General features: G+C 39.5%; 1 protein-coding gene across 2 annotated transcripts; it reads right to left on the bottom strand.

Moving 5' to 3' along the window:
* Positions 1-376: 376 nt before the first annotated feature.
* GDE1 (glycerophosphodiester phosphodiesterase 1) lies at positions 377-21187 on the bottom strand. 2 transcript variants are annotated; one of them, XM_047087454.1, is made up of 6 exons: positions 20803-21187; positions 11248-11423; positions 7299-7404; positions 4798-4890; positions 2713-2924; positions 377-1017 (listed from the first exon to the last, which is right to left on the bottom strand). In XM_047087454.1, exons 1-6 carry the CDS (start codon positions 21061-21063, stop codon positions 870-872), a joined length of 996 nt encoding a protein of 331 aa, XP_046943410.1. In that variant the 5' UTR covers positions 21064-21187; the 3' UTR covers positions 377-869. The 2 variants fall into 2 exon arrangements, with proteins under 2 accessions (XP_046943410.1, XP_046943411.1); XM_047087455.1 differs by having other exon boundaries at positions 11248-11419; positions 20803-20886.
* Between the last annotated feature and the right edge of the window lie 411 nt (positions 21188-21598).

The following is a 21598-nucleotide window of genomic DNA, read 5'->3' as shown; positions in this document are numbered from 1 at the left end:
GAAATTTTAGTTTTAGGAGATCAGGCTCTGCTATGTCACACGCTGGGTCATTTCTGAGGAAGACCTTTTCCTTCTACAGGTTTGAGTTTTCTCATTTGCCAAATGAGGGTTAAGTCTAGATGTTCTTAGATGGTTCTTGCAGTTCTAGTGTCATGTTGTACAACAGCCCGAACGAGTGTAACTCAGCCCCCTAGTGGCTCATAGCTCTTATTTCAAGATACCATAAACAATCCCTCGGACTGGTATCAAGACTTACCTACGGTTTTCTTTGCTTCGCAATTAAGGCTCACCAGGGGCTGTTGCCTCTGGTCACTGGATTGCAGAGAGCGGCTTCCCTGAATTCCTAATGTCTTAGGACATTATGCTTGGTATACAGTTTTCCCTTAGTGCTCCTTTTAATGATTTTATTAGTATGGTCACAAGTTTGCTGTCTATAGTACATTGATAATGTAGCTGAATACAAATATTTTAAATAAGTAAATTACATAAGTGTGTCAAGTTTTAAAATGTCAACTTTTGAGTGATCATGCATTTCCCATGCATTTGCATCTGCAACCCCAAACTGCACAACTCAATCTGTGCTTATCCTCACTGGGTTTCGGTGTACCCATCAGCTAGGGCAGGAACTGTTGTGCCTTTTTTGCAGACCCAGATTTTCAAGAGCAACAGTGTTGAACTCAGGCATTCCATGGAACAAGGTGGCAAAACCAGGTTTTGCTTTGGTTCAGGTAAAAATGCAAATACCGACTATTGCTTGTATGAGCCACCTGATCCCCCAGGGCTTGGGCTAGCACAAAGGGTATTTTGATATCCCTGCTTAAGGCCAGCAGGCAGTTTCTGTACCCGGATTTCCTCCCTGGGGGAAAATTCTAGAACTGAGATGCACAGTCTTCCAACATGCTGTCAGTGATATAACTGGAACCAAGATGCGATTCGTAGTAACTTTTTTCATCAAAGGTATTAACAGTCCAAGCAACAACCTGAATGCCTTTAGCCGACCACTTCTTCAGGTAGTCCCTGGAGAAAGAGGACAAACCAATCCTGTCAGAACAATGACCAACTGTTCCTGGTATTCACTGAGTACTAACAGTGCCCAAAAAGAGCCTCGTAACTGGTCTCTGTGTGCAATCAGAGGGAGTGTTTCAAAACCCAGCACCAGAACCTCCTCCACGTTGTTCCAGCTTACACTTCAGTGACTTACTAAAGACACTCTACACCAAAATAGAAGTCATACTGGAGGCCATACTGGCTTGCCCCCACCCATCTCCTTGGCCTCATCTTACACCACGCTCCCCCTTTCCTTTTGGTGTCACAGAATATGGATTTTCTTTCAAGTCCTTGAAAGAACTAGGCTCCTTCCTGCTGTAGCACGTTTTTGCATGTGTTTTCCCCTGTGACTTGGATCTCCACACTCCCATTCCTACTCACCCTTTTTGTTTTTAAAATGTGTATTTATTTATTTATTTGAAGAGAGAGAGGGGGGGCAGAGAGAGAGGGAGAGAGAATCCCAAGCAGGCTCGGTGCTGTCGGTGCAGAGCCCGATGTGGGGCTCGATTTCGTAGACTGTGAGGGCGTGACCTGAGCCAAAACCAAGGGTCGGACACTTAATGGACTGAGCCACCCAGGCGCCCCCTACTCACCCTTCTGATCTTAGCTTAGTTGTCACCTCCCTGGGGGATGTTTTCCCATGATTAGGTCAAATTACACAGGAAATGGACACTGTTCTCTCCTACATAGCGTTTATCTTAATTGTAATTTTATGTTTATTGCATTTGATTTGATTAGCAACTTCTCTTTTACTTGACTATAAACTCCATGAAGGCACACCATGGCTTTCTTTACCACAGCATCTTCAGCTTCTTAGTAATACCTTGCAAATCTGTAGGCCTACATCAAATATTGACTGACTTGAATGCACACATACCTGAAATAACCCAAAACTAACAACTCTAATCAGCTGAAATACACAGCTATAATATTACCACAATAAAGGTCAGAGACTGCTAGTAGGTTAGGGAATGGAAAGTTTTCTGGGAAGCAATGGAGCAGAGCGTATAACGTAGAGCAGAGCAGGAAGGAAAGTGGGAGGGGTAAGGTAGGTGCTCACAGGATGTCTTCACTGGGGCTCTGCCCTGCATCTGTGTTGGTTTTCAAAGGGAGCCAATCACAAGGACTTATAATCTATCTCTCATCATAGTTTGGCAGGTTTATTTTTTATTAGGTTTTCCTTTAAAACTAAAAACTGAGAATATTTGATCAACTTATTTTGGAAACAGTGAAGTATGTCTGAACTCTTCCCACCTAAGAAGCCAGTGGCATTCCAACTTAATAAAGCTATGGTGGGCGGGAGCCTGGGTGGCTCAGTGGGTTAAGTGTCCAACTGTTGATTTAGGCTCAGGTCATGATCCCAGGGTCATGGGATTGAGCCCTGAATAAGGCTCTGCACTGTGTGGAACCTGCTTAAGATTCTCTCCTCTTCTCTCTCTCTCTCTCTCTCTCCCCCTCTCTCCCTCCCTCCCTCCCTTCCTCTGCCCCTCCGCCCTGCTCACCCCCTCTCTCTAAAAAAATAAAATAAAAAAATAAATATAAAGGCATGGCGGGCTTTGCGGGTGAAACCCAATTCAGGCTGTCCACTGTTAATCCTTCCTTTCCAAGAAGAGCATTCCAGGAAATTTGTCAGAAGAAGATTAAAAAAAAAACCTTTCAACTTACGGGGATACAAAATCCTTTTGTATGAGGAAAGCTGAAATTCCACACAGGTACCACAAGATATTATGCATGCTCCAATCGAGCAAAATGTCCATTACCACAAACATGGACTGTTTCCAGTAAGTATCATAGCGTGGTTTCCCATCTCCTGTATGGCTAAGGCTCCAAGGTCTATGAGTTAAAGCTGTCACTACATTCTGATCTGTTTGTCTCATCTGAAAAAGAATTTTGGAAATTAAAATAAGTATCATATCTAAAATCTAATACCTCTCATTTTTCTTTGGATTTAGCCAATCTACTCTTTCTGATGAGGTGGCCATAACGGCCCCCATGTCTACTAAATAGATATAAACCTTTTGAGTAAATAACGTAAAGGATGTAAAGCATTTACTATACAGTATAAATAAGAACACTTCCTTCACAATCTCTACCTTTAAAATGAGTAAATTACAATCTCAGGGTCAAATTTTCATGTCAAAAGAATAAACTTTCCGTTGGTTATCAATTTAAATTCTAGCCAGAGATAAGTAATTAGAACTTAGTGAGGATAGAACCATGATCATTTCCAGATGAGTTGGTTAGCTTTTGATTCTTTCTAGAGAAAATGGCTGAGAAAGAGTTGTGGGGGTGGGGATGTGGGGTGAGAAAGAAGTGAGAAGGGAGAACAGAGAGAGAAGGAGGGGTGGGGGTTGGGGACGGACAAGGAGAAATGGGGAGATGTGGATGTAATTCTTTCTGTCTGTGTTCTGTGCTCCTCTGGACAATGTAGCTTACATTGTAAAGTCCTCTGTGGTCAAGTAAGATTGGGAAACACTGACCCAAATGTCTGAAAGCCCCATGACACTATTCATCTCAATGATAGTTTGTATCTGGATAGGTTCCACTCTTCCTGTAAAACTTTAAATGCATGCTCTGCTGGTCACTGTGAACAAGGCTACAGAACCAACTCAATATCTTGGAAACTGGTAAGTGAAGTTAAGGATTAAGCATTTAATTGCCAATTGGATAACTAAATAGTAGACGAGAATTTTTATAGAAGTATTCTAGCCAATATGTGAAGAAGTGATAGACTAAAATGAGAAGATTTTGCCAGTAAATTGAGAGCTGGCTGCTGGCATCAATAGCAGCTGTAAACAACAACAAAAGAGTCAATCAGATATTTTGTGCCTCCTGATGAAAAAACTACCCTCACCTTTGAGATTCTCTTGCCAAGAATAATTGAACCTCCACTGATCAAGTCTTTTGCTCTCACTACCAATTTATAGGAAATATATACAGGGGAGGAATGTGTTAAACTGTATCATGGCGTAAGGAGCAAAATCTGGACTTGGGTAAACTCTACAAAACAACCTGGATTCTTCAATAAATACATGCAGGGAAAAGGAGAACTTACAGGTTCTAAGATTTTATATTACAGAATGTAGTCTTTATTTGGGTCCTGATTCAAATTAACAATTATAAACAACAAAAGCCATTTATAATATTTTTTAAGACAAATGAAAAATTATATATTCACTAGATATTTCCTGATATTAAGGGCTAAATGGTTTTAGATAGGATAATGGTTGTATTGTGGCTGTATTTTTTAAAAAGGGGAATAACTTTTTAAAGATATTTAATTCAATTTTTATGGGTGAAATGATGTGTGGAATTTACTTTGAAATAATTCTGGGGTACATAAACGGGGGTATGGATGAAACAAGCTGGGTCAAGGTTAAAGGGGGGCTCGTTATACTACCATCTACTTTTGTGCATATTTTAAATTCTCCATCATTAAGAGTTTTTTAAAAAGTTTATTCTGTTACTTAGCGAGATGAAGAGGTACATAACTCCTTGTTCTGAGAGCACTTACTAAAGTAATCTGAATGAGCCTATGAACAACATAAAAGAAGGAACTTAAAGAGGAATCATGGTGTCTTAAAATAGGGTAGGAGTTCGTTCCCCTTTCTGAATTTCTCTTGTTAAAAGGAGTCTCTTAACTGAAATTCAGTTCAATTTCACAGGCATCTAGCTTATGCTTACTTGGGCCACTTCTATGATCACCATCAACTAACATAGTATTATGTACAATAAAAATCCTGAATTTACCTTATAGATGACTTCTGGCAAGAAAGAGCAGACGATACTATTATTGTATAGTTGAGGAAACTCCATATATATTTTCTTTAGAGCATCAGTAGCCTGTAAAGCAGAGAAATTCATGTATTTTAAACTTACTTAAATGCAACAGTCTCAGCTAATAATTATTACCTATGAAGTACAACCCTACTGAATAAATTAGAACTTTACTAATATATGGGGATGTTGAAAGGAGTATGGGTAGATTCCATTATCCATTGGGAAACATCTTAAACTCACACCTACAGCAGACAGAAGGGAAACTGAGGTACTGCTGCTTTACTATTTGTTGAGAAGCTCACCCCTTTGGTCATGCTTTTGGAAGGTATGGCAGTGGAGGCTGAAAGCAAAATTTTAAACCTTTCCCTTATAACCTAGTTTAGGCACTAGGAAGAGTCCTTTTATACCCATAACTCTATCACTCTCTGCCTTTCCTAGCCTAAGCATGAGCCAACCAGCCTGGGTACTACTAAGAGTACATTTGCTTAGTCCAGGGGACTGAGAGGAAATGGCATTCATCACCAACATGGAGGCAGAAACAATGGGACAAGGAAGGAACTGTGAAGAGCTGAAAGTGTTCCAATTCTTCCCAAGATGAGCAGAAGTTTCTTTTTGTAGTTGCCAGATGAGTAAATGAAGAAGAAATGATGGAGCTAAAACACTCATACTTTGTAACCTCTAGTGAATTAATAGATTTGGCCACTGGCATCAATAGCAACTAACAACAGAGGTGACTAGGTGGAGTGTAATGTTGCTATATCATAATTCTTGAAATACCAATAAGTTCTAGAAAGTCACACACACCTATAACTAAATATAAGTAATAAAATGCATTCCAGAAAAGAAAAAAGAACATAGCAACTATTCATGTCATGTTTCCCCTTCACTAATGTGACAGAGTGTGAGTTATCCAGCCAAAGTTTTCTTGTTGTCTGAACTAATGTATGCCTTATGTGTAACGCTTCACCAACATTTATTTAATTCTCATAACAACCCTATGTAGTTGTTTCTTTTATTATTCCCATTTTATACATGAGGAAACTGAAGCATATCAAGGTTAAGGTTACATTTTAGTACGTGACAGAGTTTAATCATGGTCTATTGGACTCCAAAGCCCATAATCTTGGCTCCTGGGCTCTACTATCTCTAATTTACTACACCTGTTACTTTATACTCCCATTTTGTGAATTAGATCACTATGTTCTATCCATTGTTGCCAAACCACCTGTGAGCACCAAATCTCAAATAGCTGAATTTAAAAAATATATGTTTTCTTCTCCCTCCCCCCACCCCTTATTTTAAGAGAATAAGCATGAAGGCCAGTACACCGTGGGTGAAATGTAGGACCTATCAGGGATCCCAATGTGGGCAATATCATCAACAAAACCTGAGGTGCTCATTAAAAATACATGTTCCTTGACCCACGACCCCAGACATTTTCAGAATTTCTTCTCTAGGTGATATGGCCCAGCAATTAGTATTTTTAATAGGTATTCTTGGTGATTCAGATGTGGGCTGACTGGGACACTTACATGCATACAACTATCAGTAACAATAATAAATGAGCCAGAGCACCATTTTCCTTTCTTCAAAAATGAGAGTCTACTGTGCTACAGTAAGGATATATACTTGGGCTCTTATTTCTGGTTTCAATGTTTCAACTATAGGCTGAAAAAAAAAAAAAAATGACATCATCAGAATGGTGGCCATTACTGATTATAGCTTTCAAGGGAGGAAAATACCTGTAAGTTGTCCAAATGCAGAAAAAAAGCATTTGTATTTGAAAAGCTGGTTGTAAGTGAACAAATGTAATCTAAATCATATTTTCCCATTGATTTTCCATTGCAATAATATATTTTTATGAATAAAAGTATATGTTATATAATATAAGCTAAATTTTACTTAGGAATGTCATACATATTTGAAGAAATTATAATAATTTTATCATAAAAGTTCATCGACTCAAATCATAAAATAACAAAACTATACATAAGAACAGAAATCATACAAGAAGGATAACTCTAAGTAAAAGATAAATATCCTATTAGCTATCAGAAACTTTATGTATAGGAGTTCTCTTGAAATTCAGTTGATAGTTATCCATCTAAAACCATTAACTTATCAGCCAGATGCAACTGGTCTTGTGTCTGACTCCTGAATTCTTTCTTACGAGGTTAGCCGAATGGTTTGTTCACAAAGTGCCTCTTTATGGTTCATCTTTTGTAAATGCTTTATGCAAGGAAGAGAAACCTATTTTGTGTTAGTTGTAGAATATCGGAGTTGTTAAAAGGTTCCATCAAAGGTTAAAAGTTCCATAATTTACTATTTCCCTAAAGATGTGGAGCTGTGCATTGCAAACTTCCAATAAGCAAATATAATTTATAAAAATAAGAAGGATAAGTAACAAAATATATAGTTAATTTTGGAAGTGACTAGCGATTAAATTGTGAAGTCTATGGTATAAACTGTACCATATTTGCATGGCCCTTGACATCAAAGAAGATTGTGAGGTTATAGTTTAGGCACTCTGCAACGGCTTCTCTCAGGGTAGGGATCTTTTCATCAGGGAAATCATTCCTATAAGAGAGGGAAAAGGAATAGTGTATTGCAGGAAAAAGACAAAGATAAAAGTTTAGTGAAACAGACATTTGACAAATGTCTCCCAACCAACAGGAAAGTGTGTTTTCCCTGACTTCCTTTCTTTAACCATACCGAAGTCTAAGGATACTTTGCTTTAAGTCCTTAAACCAGATTAGATATTCTTGACCAAAGAACAGCAACAAGAACAAAAATCATTTAATTTTTATGAAATTACTAGTTTATGATATAATTAGTAACTCTACTCACCGAAGGGCAGAATATAATGCCACCTCTGGAGAACTTGAAACTTAAATTTAAGACTGTAATTGCCCTAATAGAACCTTATGCAGGAGAAATTCCCACGAATATATAAATCTGTTCACTGTATTGTACACTTATGTGCAACTGTTTAAAATAATCTTCTATACATAATTTTCTGATAAAAGAAAGTTAAGTGCCTGATATATAAGAAATCTGCTTTTCTCAGATAATGAAATTTCATTCTGCACGATTTAACTTATGTTTATTCGACCGTATCATTTCAACTGTAGTATCGTGGCTAAAAAAAAAAAAAAAGATAATTTAAAGAGTATAGGCAATTCTGCCAGCCATTCTACTCAATGCCTATTCCATGGGAGTGAGAGAAGAGACATGAATTTGCTATTCCTTTGGCCAGTCTTAGTTTCCATGCCCCTTCTCACGATGAGCCTCTCACAGCATTGAGGACAGTTCTAGAGAAAATACCTATTTTTCCTATAACATGGTCCCTAAACACAAGCCTATTACTTCATTTGGTGTTCAAACAAAGAAAATGCAACAAGTTCCAACTGTAGGATAAAGACTGGCTGAGTTAAAGACATTGAGATGGTATACTGACTCCAAGAGCGTACCTTTTTTCCCCTGAAGTTAGAAAGGTGTTTCATTAGTTCTTAGTGTCTGTTTTTCATTACAGATTAGAAAAAAAAACCCCAAAAAACAAAAAAAAAACAACTATGTACAGTGATGTAGTGTAATACAGTAATGGGGGATGGTTACCCAGAGGATATTTCTCATTTGATTTTCCTTTTCTGTCTAGAGGTTTTTTGTGAGTTAAAAATTTTTCACATATTCCTTTCTTTAGAACGCACTGGAGTATAAGGAAAAGTGAACGTTTTTTAGGCATGTTAATGAATGTTCTGTTAAGGCATGTTAAGGCATGTTCTGTTGTAATTCCATTAAATGAAAGCACTAAAACAAATTAATATATTATTTAATGTGTATATTAATACAGTCAAGCCTATTAACATACAGAAAGTCAATTAGCAAATCAAGACTTAGAGCAATGCCTTAAAGGGGATTGTAAAACTTTTCTAAGGTTCCTCCCTGCATCCCCTCTCCCTCTGCCAAATCATTCAACTTCTCTAACTTGGAAAGTTTACAGAATTATGGAATATGATCATGAAGAATTTAGCCATTGGTCTTTTTTTTTTTTTTTTTTTTTTTTTTTACTAAACTTGTCGCCCTACATTTAGCCCCTTGTAATTATAGACATTCTCTAGAATCCAGAATTTGGATTTTATTTAAGGGTAGCAGCTTACATGATAGACTCCAACATTTTCAAACAGTGGTTTCTCTCCTCTATGGATTTCCAGAATCATTACAGGTAATTTTTGATCACTCTGGCTGAAAGTTTATCAATTTTGTTTATCTTTTCAAAGAATCCTCTTTTGGTTTCATTGATCTTTTCTATTTGTTTTTTTTTGGTCTCTAGTTCATTTGTTTCTGCTCTGATGTTTATTATTTCCTTCCTTCTACTCACCTTGGGCTTTGTTTGTTCTTCTTTTGCTAGTTCCTTTAAGTGTAAGGCTTGATTGATATTTTTCTTTTTCTTGAGATAGACCTGTATTGCTATAAATTTCCCTCTTAGAACTGCTTTTGTTGTGTCCCAAAGATTTTGGACTGTTGTGTTTTCATCTGTCTCCATATATTTTTATTTATTTATTTTTTTTAATTTTTTTTTCAAATTTTATTTATTTTTGGGACAGAGAGAGACAGAGCATGAATGGGGGAGGGGCAGAGAGAGAGGGAGACACAGAATCGGAAACAGGCTCCAGGCTCTGAGCCATCAGCCCAGAGCCCGACGCGGGGCTCGAACTCACGGACCGCGAGATCGTGACCTGGCTGAAGTCGGACGCTTAACCAACTGCGCCACCCAGGCGCCCCTCTCCATATATTTTTAAATTTCTTCCTTGATTTCTTTGTTGACTCATTAGTTGTTTAGTAGCATGTCATTAAGCCTCTACATGTCTGTGTATTTCCCAATTTTTTCTTGTGACTAATTTCTAGTTTTATACCATTATGGTCAGAAAAGATGCATGATATGAATTCTTAAATGCATGATATGATCTTCTTAAATTTACCGAGGCTTGTTTTGTGGTCTAACGTGTGATCTATCCTAGAGAAGGCTCCATGGACACTTGAAAGAATGTATATTCTGTTGTTTTGGATGTTATGTTCTGCATGTATCTGTTATATCCATCTGACCTAACGTGTTGTTCAAAGACTGTTTCCTTGATTTTCTGCCTGGATGATCTATCCACAATATCATACCTCCTTAAAGGATTTTAAAGGTGATGATGACCCTAAGGATTTTTTCCTTTAATTGTTGACTTTGAAGCCAACATCTTATTAGCTACAATGTCACTGCAGTATTAAAACCTGCCTTTCTCTTGCATATAGCAGAACAATGAAATAAAGAGCAATTCCAGAGCCTGCACTTAGAGCTTTCAACCATTAACAATATTCTTTCTTGATTAAGGTATAATTTCCTTTGTTTGACTTTTCTTTCTTTTTTTTTTTTTAATGTTTATTTATTTTTGAGAGAGAGAGAGAGACAGACAGAGTGCAGACAGGGGAGGGGCAGAAAGAGAGGGAGACACAGAATCAGAAGCAGGTTCCGGGCTCCTAGCTGTTAGCACAGAGCCTGATGTGAGGTTCGAACTCACAAACTGTGAGATCATAACCTGAGCCGAAGTTGGATGCTCAACCGACTGAGCCACTCTGGCGCCCCTATTTGTAATTTCTTTCAGATCCTAGGAAAATAAAGTCTAAATCTTTTATAGAGGACTATAACATAATCACTGGGTTGAATACTCAAGGAGTATTGATCATTGTCCAGAGAACTGATACAAGATGAGTAACAATGAGCACACATTTTGGGAGGGATTTAAATAACCACATTCCAAAGTTTATTACCCAGTATACTAATTCCAATGTGTTTATAGCTGTTAATGGTGGGAATGGTGTGGGTTCTGTGATCGTTCACTTTTGGGAAACATTAAATTGAAGGTAAGAACTGTTGATGTGGACTGTTTGTCCCCAAGGGGAACATCTAGAGTATAGTGCTTGATCTGAGTTAATCACAGAACCTTTTTCTTGTGGAATATCTTACAGGACTAGTTCTGATATATATATGTGTGTATATATATATATGTATATATATATTTATACATATATAAATATATAATTTTTGTATATATATGTATATTTTATATATATAAAATTTATATGACAGTACAGAGTAATTGTCTAATGTTAGTAATGTTAGTGACTAGATAGAGTATTGTCTTGAGAATAATTCCAAAGCCAAATTTGGCCTCAGTGGGAAAAGATGAAAAACATCCATGCCTTATTTCTGTTGTTTCTGGCACCGTGCTCATTACTTGGGAAACCTGTATACAGTTCAAAACAAAACACAATGAAACAATTTTCCTGGAGAAGATGTGATTAGAAGGTGCCAGTGTCTTTCTGTGATCTCCAACAAAGCTGAAAGGTACATTTAAGTGACAACGAACCACTTACCTTAACCTGTGATTTGCTGCAGGATTAAGCTTCCTAATTTGTTCAAACGTCAAGTCACACAATCGACCAGTACCATCGGTCGTCCTATCAACTGTGTTATCATGCATTAAGACAGGAATCCCGTCGGAAGTAAACTCAATGTCCAATTCCACACCTGTTGCTCCATTCTTAGCTGCCTTAACAAAAACATCAACAATATTAATGGCAAGTGGCCAAGGTCACTTTACAATCTAAATGCTCCAGACAACCAACAGGGCTAGCTAAGGAGACAGCTTCTCTTACTGATTCCTTCCCCTTCCTGTAACAAATAGCAACCCATCCAGTTCCAGTTTCTACTTTTCCAGATGATATAACCTTCCTTCAACCTGCACACTTAGGGATTCCTCAAACGCTTCAAATTCCCCACCCATGGTAGTAGACGGAGAGGTTTCTGGAACTAAGTTTTCTTTGGTTGCTTTAACTCTTTGGGCCATTAATGGCTCACAATTACAAATATTTAGACAAATTCCATGTTTACCTACACTCTGTTTGGTACAGCATCTCTGATTACCCTGTGTTTGTTGATTAGCTGTATATTGCACTACTTCGGCATAAACAGGATGAGCCAGGGTTTTGTTGGTTTAACTCTACCTTCTGTATCAGAAACACCAGGCCTGCTTCTAGGGGACATTACATTTGTTTATGTGAGCAGCACTGGCTGTTGGCCAACAAGCTGGTAAGCATGATAAGGTACACTAGAATTTATCTACAAAGAGAACGTGAACATTAGAATATATAAAAAGAGAACCTGAGCACGCTCCTCTGAGACATGCTAGCCCACATTTGCTTCCTTGGTTGTCACAATGAAGACATGAAATGCTCACCACGATCAAGATTTTAAATTAAAAAAAAAAATTAATTATGCAAACACCCAGAGCAGTATACAGCAAAAAAGACTTCACAGATTTAATATTTTGCCGTATTTCCTTCTATCTCTTGCTGCCCTAAAACACAGTAATAGTTACTATTTAATAAGCCTTTTCTATATAGTCAGGCACTATTCTAAGTGCTTTAAATGTATTCACTCATTTGATTCTTGCCATATTTGGGTAGGTACTATTGATATTCTCATTTTCAGATGAGGAAACAGAGATTAAGAAACTTGCTCTGGGTTGTACAAACTAGGACACAGTAGAGGCTGTACTCTTAACCACTAGATGTTTACTACTGACCCTACAGATAGAGTGAAATTTCTCCCCCCTCTTCTCCATCTTCAAGTTGATGTGCATCATTCCTGTGCCATTCCCTTACAGGTCTTTATGTATTTGCTACATACATAATTACAATTAAGTACCTGGAAATGGTGTACAACTCTGTACCAGTGCACAGTAGACATTCAATAAATGTTAGCCGTTGCTATTTATTGTGTTCTTTTTAACACATTTTTAATTGTAACATGGTTGAATTTATCAGTCATGTCCTTTATGGGCATAGATTATTCTACCTTATTTAAATCCTTTCCTACCTCTATTTATAAAGATATAACACAACTATATTTTCTTCTAAGCTTCAAAGTTTGACGTCCACATTATGACCAAGATTTCCCCATCTAAAAATCCCAATTCTATCACTCACTGGCTGTGTCATCTAGTTACTTATCATACTCTAAGCTCAGTTTCATCCTTTTAAAGATGATACTTTTCTAATGATCCTAAGAGTTGTGAAGATTTAGAAAGAATGCATGTAAATTACCAAGCTTGGTGCCTGGCTCGAGGTTGGCTCTCAACGTAAGTTTTGATTCAGAAAACACATCTCAGAGAAAAAGCCATTACAATAATGATTACATCTTATACTGGTTAAAAAGTTTATCGTTTTATAAGATTAAAAGTTATCTTTTCTAAATTAAAGACAGAATAGTACATTGGGAAATCAATATGGATTATATCATTTATGACATAAAACAAGATGACATTTTCAGTATTCACAGTGCAACTGTCTCACTGTGACACAAATGTTCTCCTTAGTCCTTGAGGCGGGCACTATAATTAGGTTCAATTATATCTGTATTCATTAGGGCCATCTTTATTTGGTTGCAATACAAGAAATAACAATGGGGAGACATTGTATCTTAGCAAGATTACTAGAACTAATGAGTTCATTTATTTGTCTTTTCTAAGTAGTTTATGAAGGCACAAACAAAAGCTTTATAAAAGAATCACCATATTAGAGTTCCTCAGACCAGATCTTCTAATGGCTGCATTCAACTTTCTTTACCAGGACTTTTATGTTATTCCAGATACAGAGGCAAAAAGGTAAGCTCCTGATTCTAATTCATGTATCAGTATATAATTCGTACTCATCTTTTCATTTATAACAATTCTTTATAATAGTATCTTTTCTTCTATACATACAAAATTTCACATAAAACATTCACATAAAATTTCACACAAAAACATTAAATTTCACATAAACAAGTTTATGAAAACATTGCAATTTTATTAAAACTTTATTTTATGTTAAATGTATTTATTTTAAAAAATTAAAAATAAAATTTATTTTATTTAAAATGAAATAATTTAGGGGCACCTTGAGCGTCCGACTTCGGCTCAGATCATGATCTCACGGTCCATGAATTCGAGCCCCGCGTCGGGCTCTGTGCTGACAGCTCAGAGCCTGGAGTCTGCTTTGGATTCTGTGTCCCCCTCTCTCTTTGCCCTCCCCTGCTCATGCTCTCTCTCGCCCTGTCTCTCTCTCAAAAATGAATAGACAATAAAAAAAAAAAATCTTAAAAAAAAATAAAATGAAATAATTTATTTTAAAATTATACTAATAGTTTAAGTAATAGAATGGCACAGTGTACTATAGTAATAGCAATCAGATCAATAGTTGCCTTGGGGCAGAGGGGTGAGTGGGGGATTAACTCCAAAGAGAGCACAAAGGAACTTTCTGGGGTGATGGATATAGATTAAGATAGTGGTTACCCAGGTGTATGTATTTATCAAAACTAATCAAACTGTACAATGAAAATGTCTCTTTTATTAATGTAAATTATACTTTGATAAAGTTGGTTTTAAAACTATTTGCTTTAACAAATTCATTATACTTATATGACTTTTTAACTGTTTCATTGAAAAGTATATTTTAGGGGCGCCTGGGTGGCGCAGTCGGTTAAGCGTCCGACTTCAGCCAGGTCACGATCTCGCGGTCCGTGAGTTCGAGCCCCGCGTCAGGCTCTGCGCTGATGGCTCAGAGCCTGGAGCCTGTTTCCGATTCTGTGTCTCCCTCTCTCTCTGCCCCTCCCCCGTTCATGCTCTGTCTCTCTCTGTCCCAAAAATAAATAAACGTTGAAAAAAAAAAGAAAAGTACATTTTAAATATCCATCACTATACTGTAACTTCACTTAAAGAACTTCATTTGTGTTGACTGATAATGAAAACCACAGATTCCACTACTAAAACACGGAACGGCAGAGTGTTTTTTGGTGTATAATTCATCCATGTACAATTCAGTGGTTTTTATTATATTCATAGAGCTGTGCAACCATCACCACAATTTTAGAACATTTTCATCACCTCAAAAAGAAACCATGTGTCCATCAGCAATCCACATTCCTGACCCCTCTAAGTCCCTCTATCTCTATGGATTTGCCCATTCTACACACTTTATTTATTTAATTATTTTTTATCAACGTTTATTTATTTTTGGGACAGAGAGAGACAGAGCATGAACGGGGGAGGGGCAGAGAGAGAGGGAGACACAGAATCGGAAACAGGCTCCAGGCTCTGAGCCATCAGCCCAGAGCCTGACGCGGGGCTCGAACTCACGGACCGCGAGATCGTGACCTGGCTGAAGTCGGACGCTTAACCGACTGCGCCACCAAGGCGCCCCTATTTTTATTATTTTTTAAAGGTTTACTTATTTATTTTGGGATAGAAAGAGAGAGAGAGGGTGAGAGAGAGAGACAGTGAGCACATGAGCAGGGGAGGGGTAGAGAAAGAGGGAGAGAGAATCCCAAGCAGGTTGTGTTCTGTTAGCACAAAGCCTGATGCAGGACTCGATCTCACAAACCATGGGCCCAAATCAAGGGTCAAATGCTAAACAGGATGAGCCACCCAGGTACCCCTAAACATTTTATTTAATAGAATTATATAATATGCAGTCTTGGGGCGCCTGGGTGGCGCAGTCGGTTAAGCGTCCGACTTCAGCCAGGTCACGATCTCGCGGTCCGTGAGTTCGAGCCCCGCGTCAGGCTCTGGGCTGATGGCTCAGAGCCTGGAGCCTGTTTCCGATTCTGTGTCTCCCTCTCTCTCTGCCCCTCCCCTGTTGATGCTCTGTCTCTCTCTGTCCCAAAAATAAATAAACGTTGAAAAAAAAAATTTAAAAAAATAATAATAATAATATGCGGTCTTCTGTGACTGGCTTTTTTCACTTAGCATGTTTCTTTTCTTTTTAATGTTTATTTTTGAGAGAGAGACAGAGCGCCACCAGCAGGGGAAGGGAAGAGAGAGAGAGAGGGAGACAGAACCTAAAGCAGGTTCCAGGCTCCGAGCTGTCAGCACAGGGCTGGATGTGGGGCTTTAACTGACAAATCGGGAGATCATGACCTGAGCCGAAGTCGGACGAAGTCAGATGCTTAACTGACTGAGCCACCCAAGCACCCCTCACTTAGTATGTTTCTAAGGTTCATTCATGTTGTAATATGTATCAGGACATCATTCTTTTTTCTTGCCAAATACTATTCCATTGTATGGACATATCACATTTTATTTATCCATTCACCAGCTGATGGATATTTCTGTTGTTTGAATAATCTACGAACAAGTTTTTGCATGATGTATGTTTTAAGATGATAACTCTATGTTTAACCTTTTAAGGAACTGCCAGACTGTTTGCCCCACTGGTAGTGTATGAAGGTTCCAATTTCTCCACAACCTTGTCGAAACTTGTTATTGTCTGTCTGTTATAGCCACCCTAATAGGTATTTCATTGTGGCTTTGATTTCTATTTTCCTGATGGCTGATAATGTTGAGTATCTATTCTTATGGATTTATTGGGTATTAATACATCACAATCCTACCAACAAATACTTACTGAGTGCCTATGAGATAGGAGATACTGTTTTAAGAAGTGAGGAGACAATGGTGAACGAGAAAGAAAAGGATTATGGATCTTATATTTCAGTAGGGAGAAACAGATTACAAACATGTTACATGTAAATAATGATGGTGACAAATGTTTTGAAAAAGAAAACAGAGAGTAATGTGAAGGTTAAGGCAGGTGAGGGTCACGAGACAAGGCCGCCAAGGAAGGCCTATGAATATGACATCTGAGGGGCGCCTGGGTGGCTCAGTCGGTTGAGCGTCCGACTTCGGCTTAGGGTCATGATCTCACGGTCTGTGAGTTCAAGCCCCGCGTCGGGCTCTGTGCTGACAGCTCAGAGCCTAGAGCCCGCTTCAGATTCTGTGTCTCCCTCTCTTTCGGCCCCTCCCCTACTCATGCTGTCTCTCTTTCAAAAATAAACATTAAAAAAAAAAAAAGAATATGACATCTGAGCTGAGGCCTTAATGATCAAAGGGAGAAAAACCATACAAAGAGTTTCCAAGTAAAAGAAACAGCAAGTATAATAGAAAGACCACAATGTAGGATGGAGTCACAAAGTGTTGACTGTGTACCCAAATCTATTCCCCTTCTTCCCTGCTCGTAGAGACCTATTCTTGCCCCATTTTTCAGCTTTCTCTTGTGTTTGGAGTAAGTGAACTAATTCCAAACCCTCTGTGTGTGTGTGTGTGTGTGTGTGTAGGATGGAGGCTTCTGGGAAAGAGGGATTGAGAGTGGATGGTGTAATGTGTAAGAATGGGGCTGCAATGAGGAAGACTAGTAAATATGCTGCAGATGGCAGAGCAGACAGATCAACACAACCTGAGTCCCATGATTACAAACTGAACAGCTGAGGGGCATCTGGGTGGCTCAGTTGGTTGAGTGTCTGACTTCGGTTCAGGTCATGATCTAGCAGTTTGTGAGTTTGAGCCCCGCTGCTGTGCTGACAGCTGCTTCAGATTCTGTGTCTCCTCTTTCTGCCCCTCCACCACTCTCACTCTGTCTCTCTCAAAATAAATAAACATTAAAAAGTTTTTTTCAAAAAACATAAATTGAACAGCTGAACAAACCATCCTAGAAGTCACCTCTCCCACATATTCTTGTTATGTGAGATACTAAGTCCTCTTATTGTGTGAGATGTGTTGAAGTTAGAGTCTCTATTACATGAAGCCAAAAGCATCCTAATAAGCACCCAGGGTGGCTGGAACAGAGAACAGGGGCTTTGAAAAAGATATAAGATAGAAGGTGTTCAAATTTTATTTAATTCCAGTAGAGAACCACTGGAGGATTGTAAATAAGAGCTGGACATAATCTGATTTATACTTTTAAAGCTGCACTCTGGCTCCTGTGCAGAGAATGGACTGTGGGTATAATTAAATTCCTCAGTCACTGTTTATAATCATGTATCTGTTTTTGGAATACACTTATTTTAACTTCTCTCAAGTTTTTCCTTCTATATCAATTTTATAATCTACCAGAAATTCTACCATTCTCAGAATGTCTTTCCTGATTTTTTACATAGTAAGATACTTGAGAATATAAATATGAGCTGCAAACATACAAAGGGAGGAAGAACAGGACAAAAAACAAACTTTGATGGAAATAAACTACATGTTCCTTTCGAAGCTGAGAGAGGATTTGACTTTATCTTCTGCAGTCTGTATTCAGCAGCTAAATTTTGTTATAGATAAAAAGTTCATCGATATTCAAACAAGTTGAACTAACACAATTCATTTCCTCTTAAGACCAGGAATCAACTTGGCACAATGTTTATTACACATATTAAAGATATGCACAACCCAAACATGAATGGAAATTACTATAATTCCCTTAGAACACAACAGGATATGAAACACTATATGTGTATGTGTATTTCGCATACATACTTCCTCGTTTAATATGATTAATATTCAGTCAAATGTGTTCCTGGCCAAACCACTACAACATTGATAAATACTTAGGAATGCCTTCTGTGTTCAATTAACACTGAGTTATACTTTAAGGCAACTTATATAAAGGTTAGTTGAAATGGAAGCCAATGGCAATTATGTACTTTTTTCCTTATAATTATCTTTCTTTTCATGACAATTCACCTGTATAACTATGTTACTTCACCTGACCTATTTGAGTGTAAGACAGAACGTAAAATACATTCTTCAATATCTTTATATTTATTTATTTTTAAGGATTTTATTTATTTATTTATTTTAACATTTATTTATTTTTGAGGGAGAGAGAAAGAGCATGAGAAGGGGAGGGGGCAAAGAGAGAGGGAGACACAGAATTTGAAGCAGGCTCCAGGCTCTAGACTCTGAGGTGTCAGCACAGAGCCCGATGCGGGGCTCAAACTCACCAACTGTGAGATCATGACCTGAGCCAAAGTCGGACACTTAACTAACTGAGCCACCCAGGCATTCCAGTATTTTATTTTTAAGTAATCTCTACACCCAGCACGGGGCTGGAACTCACAACCTTGAGATCAAGAGTCGCATGCTCTTCCAAATGAGCCAGCCAAGCGCCCCTTCCCTTGGTTCTTTGTGATGGAAGGGAGACAGAGCACCTTTTCTAGCTTTCTATTTAAAAATAAATAGAAAGATATTAAATCACCTGGATGACTCTGTCGGTAGAGCATGCTACTTGATCTCGGGGTTGTGAGCTTGAGCCCCACGTTGGGTGTAGAGATTACTAAAAAAAACAAAAACAAACAAAAGCCCCACAAAGAACCAAGGGGAAAGAAGCATAAGAGAAGTCTAACTTGGTTTACTAACACAGAGTCAGGTATCCTCCACTAAATTAAAAGCTGCCTTCCTGACCCCCTTCCTTCTTCAAACTTAAAATTTTTTACATTTACACTGAGCTGATTTAAAAAAAATTTTTTTTTAATGTTTATTTATTTTTGAGACAGAGAGAGACAGAGCATGAATGGGGGAGGGTCAGAGAGAGAGGGAGACACAGAATCTGAAGCAGGCTCCAGGCTCTGAGCTGTCAGCACAGAGCCTGACGCGGGGCTCGAACTCACAGACTGCGAGATCATGACCTGAGCCGAAGTCGGACACTTAACCGACTGAGCCACCCAGGCGCCCCACTGAGCTGATTTTGAAAATGAAGGCCATCTTTAGATTACTGGCCTAAAGAGCTTACATTTGTGGAGGTTATCATGGGCCAAGCACTTTCTGTGGACTACCTCACTGAATTATATAGCCTATTAGGTGGATACCAATATCACTCCCATTTTACAGATAGGGAAACTAAGTCAGGCGGGGAGGGTAGAGTGAAGAAAGGTGCCCTGATGGTGTCTTGTTTCCACACCCTACTGGGGACTCCAATTGGGACACAAAAGCTTAAGTAACTTGCTCGTTATGTAATACTGTCTGTCCCTAGCTAGACAGCGAGTCCAAGTTTTTACATCCCGGAACACGGTCTAATCTCTGACAAAGAAAAGCACTGGGTCTTGGAACCAGAAGGCTGAATTCTAGAAGGAGCTGCATGTGTTTGAGTCAGTTTTCCTACCCATTCAGTGTTAAAATAATCTCTCAAAGAAATGTGAGGAAGAGATGTACTTCCACAGATGCAAAAGCGCCTGTATAAGTGTAAATCTCTCTTACTATGCAAACTATCATTATGAAGTCAGGAGGGAGACTGCCAGGAGCTTGGAGGGAGCAAGAGTCTCAGGAGAGCTTGTGAACAAGAGGCAGAAATTGGATCAGGAGTCCAGCTGCCGGGGCTGTCTGGCATAAACTGTGTGTTTGGAGAAAAAGGTGATAAGGAGAGAGAGAATTTGGAGGACAAGCAAACACAGCTCCTGTGAATATGATCCATTTAGAATAAACTCAACTACTGCCAGAGACTGTACTTAATTTGGCCACATGTCCTGCTTCATTTGCTAGTCTTTGTTCTTGTTCCTTGAAGTCAGATCACATAGTGTATAGTCTCTTACCTGAACGTTCCAACATCGTCCCCACCTCCCGGCTTTTGCACTCGCTGTTCTCCTTTCCTGGAACACATTTCTCCTAGATCTAAGGCTGGCTCCTTCTCACAATCCCAGCTGCAGCTCAAGACAGGTCTTCTGAGAGGATTTTTCTGATTATCCAAAATAGCCCAAGTCCTCTTCCCAGTCATTCCTTATCCCGTTACCCTATTTCTTCATTACACTTTTCACTCTCTTAAAGTATCTCACTTGTGTGTTGTTTAAGGCGGATTTTCCCCATCCCAGCGCAAGCTCTGTGAAAGCCGAGGCCCTTTCTGTCTTGTTTAGGAGTGTGTCCTCAGTGCCTGGCATATAGCAAATATGTAGGTATTTGCTGTGTGATATAAATAAGTTGGGAGATTTCTGACTTCAGAGGGATAGACGGCCACTGGGATATATTCCCTGTGTACGAAAGGTATCATGAGAATACTGGAGAACCTTCGGAAGGTCAAGCAGAAGTACAACCTCCCAGGAGGGGCGGGGGTGGGGGGCGCGAAGCGTGGGGGACTCACCAGCCGAATGGCCGCCAGCGTGTTCTCGGGCGCGTCGTGGCTGCCGCCGCGGTGAGCGATGGCGGAAACGCGGTCCCGCGGCTTGAGCACCTGCAGGGCTCTGCGGGAGGGCACAGGCTCAAAGCTGAACAGGCGCAGCAAGAGGTAGAGGCTGCCGGTGAAGAGGCAGGCATTGAAGGGACTACGCGTTACCAGCAGGAGCAGCAGTAGCAGGAAGGAGAAGGGGCCCAGGAGGCCCCCCTGTTCCTCCCACAGCCACATGCCGGCGCCCGCACCGGCACGGACGGGAGTCCCGGACCCGCCGGGCTCCCGGATAAAAGCGAGAAGCGAGGGCGAAAGCCCAAGACACTCGCCGCAGAGGGAACCCTCTTAGGGGACCAGCGCCGCACAATGGCGGCGGCGGCCCCATCCGGAGAGGGAGGCAGCTGTTCAGCCAATCAGGGTGGGGGATCTGCAGAGCTCGGGGGCGGAACCGCTGCCATGGCAACGAAGGTGGACCCAGGCGCTAGGCTCACGTTCCAAAATAGCTTTGGATTATTCTGGGGTTGAGACCTCAACCAAGGTTTTCAGACTCCAGAAGCGGGTGGGATACAAAAGCGGTCTCATGGTTGTACAGCTGGAAGGGATCTTAGTGACTCTTCATTCTGCCCTTGAGGAAACTGCCCAGGAAGCCTTGCAGGGGCAGGACACTTAGACTACTTATTTATTCAATTCAGGATGTGCAAACAACAGTCCAGGCGCTCAGGATACAGGAATGAACAGGACCAGCAGGGTCTCTGCTCTCCTGGGGTTTACA

Source organism: Lynx rufus, unplaced genomic scaffold, assembly GCF_022079265.1.
Source record: "Lynx rufus isolate CCGP_SWC_20201006 ecotype Redwood Valley unplaced genomic scaffold, mLynRuf1.p SCAF_23, whole genome shotgun sequence".
NCBI classification, from domain to species: Eukaryota; Metazoa; Chordata; class Mammalia; order Carnivora; family Felidae; genus Lynx; species Lynx rufus.
The sequence above is the reverse complement of the archived record's forward strand: the minus strand, read 5'-3'. Positions and strand labels throughout refer to the sequence as shown.